We start from the raw sequence: 4,272 nt of genomic DNA, 5'->3' as shown, positions 1-4,272 counted from the left end.
ACCTTTCTGCAGGTCAAACACAGCTCAACAAACCACGCAACCTCCCGCTTCATGTAGAGCCACCAATATCTCAATCTTAGGTCTCGGTACATATTTGTGCCCCCCGGATGAATAGAAAACTTGGACTTATGCAACTCCTATAAGATCCTATGCTTCACTCCCCTAAATGCCAAAACTCAAACTCAGCCACACTGAGTCAATAACCCCCGGTTGTCTCAAACAAACAATAGAATTTGCCCTTGAATCCGCTCAATCTTCCAGTTCTCCCTTTTCAAACCCTCCACATGTGCCTCATTGATCATATCCTATAAAATTGAAATCACCGTCATCCTCAAGCAGACGTATCGAATCAGAGCACTTGTCGTCTTACAGCTCAAAGCATCAGCCACCACATTTGCCTTTCCGGGATGGTACAAAATCTCACAGTCATAATCTTTTACCACATCTAACCATCTCCTCTACCTCATATTCAAATTCAGCTGGTCCATCAAATATTTCAAACTCTTGTGATTGGTGAAAATCGTGCATCAGACTCGATATAAATAATGCCTCCAAATCTTGAGGGCAAATACCGCCACCCCCAATTCCAAATCATGAGTGGGGTAATTCACCTCATGAGGTTTCAACTACCTCGAGGCATAAGCAATCACACGCCCCCTCTGCATCAGAGTACCAATAGACTGGATAATAGAATTATTAATCCAAGTAATGATCTTGGAGTTATCAGTCTCCCATGAATCCAGTAAGGTTGCATAATTATCAGCCTTCTCTTCTATTAGTTTCTTCTTGTCACCTGTAACAATCCCCCATATAGTCTTGCCTCGCAAGAATTTTTCATAACATAACTCCAATAGGTATAGTTTTTTCCATCAAGTTAAATACTAATGGACTGAAGAAAATCATCTCTTGGGGCTATATTTCAATATCAGTCAAACAGTAAATACGAGTAGCAGCAGAAACAATCAAGATCTCGAAATCAACAAAGTTAACAGACGAAACAAAACCCTCAAAAACCGACAAAATGAACAAATCAAATCAAATCAAATACAGAAACGAGCAAGAAAACCATACCCAAATTTGCAAACAGTGTCAATGTGCACGTGAATAGTGTAATGAACAGTACTCGATGACCAATACGTGAACAATGCTCGATGAACAGTAACTCACCCCCCAAAACGAAAAGTACAGATAATCAACTGAACTCTGATACCATGTAAACTAACAAGTGAGAAAACATATAATGGATAGGGTTTTGTATTATTATCAAAGAGAAGTACAAATACAATGAAAGGGAAATACATAATATATAAACTAGCTAATTAGGGTTTCCTAGTTAAAAGACACAATCATAAAACCCAATATAAGATAAAGGCAAAAACATAATATATAAAGTAGCTAATTAGAGTTTCCTAGCTAAAAGACACAATTATAAAACCCAATATAAGATAAAACCCAAAATCGTATAGGCTAAATTGTAACTTACAAAATGTGTCTTTTAGTTAGGAAAAATTAAAAATTCAAGGGAAAAAATAGTTTTTTTAGGTAAGACAGGACCAAACGCGTAACAAAAACAAACAATAGAGACCTTCCGAGTTAAAACAATAAATTAGGGACCAAACGTGCAAATTACCCTAAACCATAGGGACCATTCGTGTAATTGTGTTTTATAAGTTAATCTAATTTATCATTTATGATACGTTAATCTAATTTATCATTTATCATACGTCTGTTCTTTGATATTATTTTATCCATATACCCTTTTGTCCCTTTTCCGTTGTTATAACTTGTCTATATAATAAATCAGCAGGAATTGAGAACCCATATCTTTCCTACACAAGTTGAAGTTGAAGCCCTCTTTTGATTCTAAACAATTTACGTGTCTGTCGAGGTGTCATCCAGGTGTTTGTTAAAAGTCCCAAGTAAGAATTTCAGTTATTTCACCAATTATACTTAAACCAACTTCAACAATGCACCGCAGACAAGGAGTGAGTTTGATTATTGCAAGACGATCTCTCTTAGTTTGTATATTCTCTATTTCGATGTTGGTTAGAGGAGGCAGAATCTCAAATCTTTATGAAGATCAATCAAGTTCTTGTCAATTTCCAGCAATCTTCAACTTTGGTGATTCGAATTCTGATACAGGATCCGTGTCTGCTGTATTTGGTCCCTTTCGTCTTCCTTATGGGATGACCTATTTCCATAAACCCTCCGGCAGGTTATCTGATGGGCGTCTAATCATTGATTTCATAGGTAAATGTTTTTACAATAAAAATGGCTGAATTTTATATCTTTGTGGTCGTTTTTTAATATTGGAAGAGATAATATGAATTCGGTTCTAAGAATCCCACTTTTAAGTTCGTTTTTTATCAAGATTTTGAGTCGATTTAGATTGTATTGATTGATCTTGAGTTGACTTCTGAATCAAATCATCACTTAGATATCTACTTATACGTCGGATAGTAATTAAGAATCTGAGTTTATTTGTATATTTTTGCTTAATCTCCATGTGGGGTTCATATAAAGATAAATTTTTATATGTGGGTTTGAATTTGTGAACCGATATATGCAGCTGAAAGATTAGGTTTACCATACTTAAGTGCATATTTGGACTCCATCGGAACAAATTTTCAACATGGGGCTAATTTTGCTGCTAGTGGGTCCACCATTCAGCCATCGGATGCTCTTATGCTAAACCGGACTTTTAACCCCCTCACTCTTGATGTACAACTTTCACAGTTTCAACAATTCAAAGATAGATCTACCGATTTGTATCGTGAAGGTAAAATATTTACCTGTCACTTTCACTGGTATGACTGTTATAATGTTGATTCATTTTAGGGTCTGACAGTAAAGATGGTTTTCCACGGCCCGAGGATTATAATCGGGCCCTTTACACATTTGACATAGGACAAAATGATCTTCATGCTGGGATTAAATCAATGAAGGAAGAGCAAGTGAAGACATATATCCCTACCATAATCAATGAGTTTGTTTCAGTGGTAGAGGTATGGATAGAGGATCAATTTGGTTATATTTTGTTGATAATAGGCTAAACGGGTAAATTTTATAATTGTTTTGACACTCTACAATCAAAAAATCATGATTATAGTAAGTCTATGTGTTGTTGTTATTATAGAAACTTTATCAACAAGGAGCAAGAACATTTTGGATTCACAATACGGGTCCAATTGGATGCCTACCGTTTTTTGTGAAAAACTATCCACCAACTCCCGAAAACACGGACCAAATCGGATGTGTAAAGTCATACAATAATGTAGCACAAGAATTCAACAAAAACCTCAAAGATAAAGTTTCACAACTGCAAAAACAACTTCAAGATACATTGTTAGTGTATGTTGACATTTATTCGATCAAATATTATCTCATAAGTCACGCAACAACTTATGGTAGGCAAATTATTCTTACTTTTAGTAGGACAAGACTGGTCCACTACCTTTTTATCATTTTACCCTTTTCTTTTTGCAGGATTTAAGGATCCTCTTGGCCAATGTTTAGGGCAAGATGGTAATTTTAGTAGAGCTTGTGAGAACCCATTAGAGTATATTAATTGGGATGGAATACATTATACAGAAGCAGCTAACAAATGGATAGCTAATCGTCTTCAAGATGGCTCCTTTTCTGCTCCAAAGCTTCCCCTCAAGAAATCTTGTGAAGCCATTTTAGGGTCCCAATACTTTCTGTAATTAAAACATTTTAATTTAAATGTTTTAATAAAGTATAGTGAACGAATTAAAAAGAAAAAACTTTATTTTTCAAATCTTAAAAAATTAAATTTGTTCGACTCTGCTGGGGATCGAACCCAGAATCTCTGGTTCCGTAGACCAGCGCCTTATCCATTGGGCCACAGAGTCGCTTTTGTTTGTTTGTTCTAATTTACTAATATAAATGTAACACATGTTTTTTTTATGCATTAACAACCATTTCACATATAAAAATAAATATATGGTATGATTATTGTATTTTATATTTATACTATATGAATAGATGTATGGTTGATACCCGGTTTTCCGCTATATTAAAGATGAGATTCCAAGTAGTTTCAGTTCGATTTAAAATGTTTCCAATTCAATTATTTATTTTTACTATTTCATAACAAATCTTTCACAATCCTTAACAGATTAACTTACAGTTCATTCGTTAGGCCAAGGTAATAAATTCTTTTTTAGCTACCATTATTGTAATATTTTGATAAACTAATAGAGGATAAACTCCTTTGCTTCTCCCATTAGATTTTATGGGTATCTATGAACG

General features: G+C 34.7%; 1 protein-coding gene and 1 non-coding gene across 4 annotated transcripts; one reads left to right on the top strand and one right to left on the bottom strand.

Annotated features, from left to right (window-relative positions):
• Positions 1–1,778: 1,778 nt before the first annotated feature.
• LOC145013049 (GDSL esterase/lipase At5g14450-like) lies at positions 1,779–3,938 on the top strand. 3 transcript variants are annotated; one of them, XM_078971853.1, is made up of 6 exons: positions 1,782–1,899; positions 1,979–2,250; positions 2,570–2,779; positions 2,839–3,005; positions 3,137–3,407; positions 3,487–3,938. In XM_078971853.1, exons 2-6 carry the CDS (start codon positions 2,040–2,042, stop codon positions 3,702–3,704), a joined length of 1,077 nt encoding a protein of 358 aa, XP_078827979.1. In that variant the 5' UTR covers positions 1,782–1,899; positions 1,979–2,039; the 3' UTR covers positions 3,705–3,938. The 3 variants fall into 3 exon arrangements, with proteins under 3 accessions (XP_078827978.1, XP_078827977.1, XP_078827979.1); XM_078971852.1 differs by having other exon boundaries at positions 1,779–2,250; positions 2,908–3,005; XM_078971851.1 differs by having other exon boundaries at positions 1,780–2,250.
• On the bottom strand, positions 3,800–3,872 carry TRNAR-ACG (transfer RNA arginine (anticodon ACG)). The gene has a single exon. It is a non-coding gene; the product is annotated as a tRNA-Arg (tRNA).
• Positions 3,939–4,272: the final 334 nt, after the last annotated feature.

Source organism: Lactuca saligna, chromosome 8, assembly GCF_052625555.1.
Source record: "Lactuca saligna cultivar CGN05327 chromosome 8, ASM5262555v1, whole genome shotgun sequence".
Taxonomy (NCBI): domain Eukaryota; kingdom Viridiplantae; phylum Streptophyta; class Magnoliopsida; order Asterales; family Asteraceae; genus Lactuca; species Lactuca saligna.
The sequence above is the reverse complement of the archived record's forward strand: the minus strand, read 5'-3'. Positions and strand labels throughout refer to the sequence as shown.

What these genes read in the sequence shown, in the direction of transcription:
- LOC145013049 (XM_078971851.1), top strand. Translation starts at nt 1,968, where the DNA reads ATGCACCGCAGACAAGGAGTGAGTTTGATTATTGCAAGACGATCTCTC. An exon ending in TCTAATCATTGATTTCATAG is followed by an intron (nt 2,251 to 2,569) that starts GTAAATGTTTTT and finishes CGATATATGCAG; the next exon opens with CTGAAAGATTAGGTTTACCA. An exon ending in AAGTCACGCAACAACTTATG is followed by an intron (nt 3,408 to 3,486) that starts GTAGGCAAATTA and finishes TTCTTTTTGCAG; the next exon opens with GATTTAAGGATCCTCTTGGC.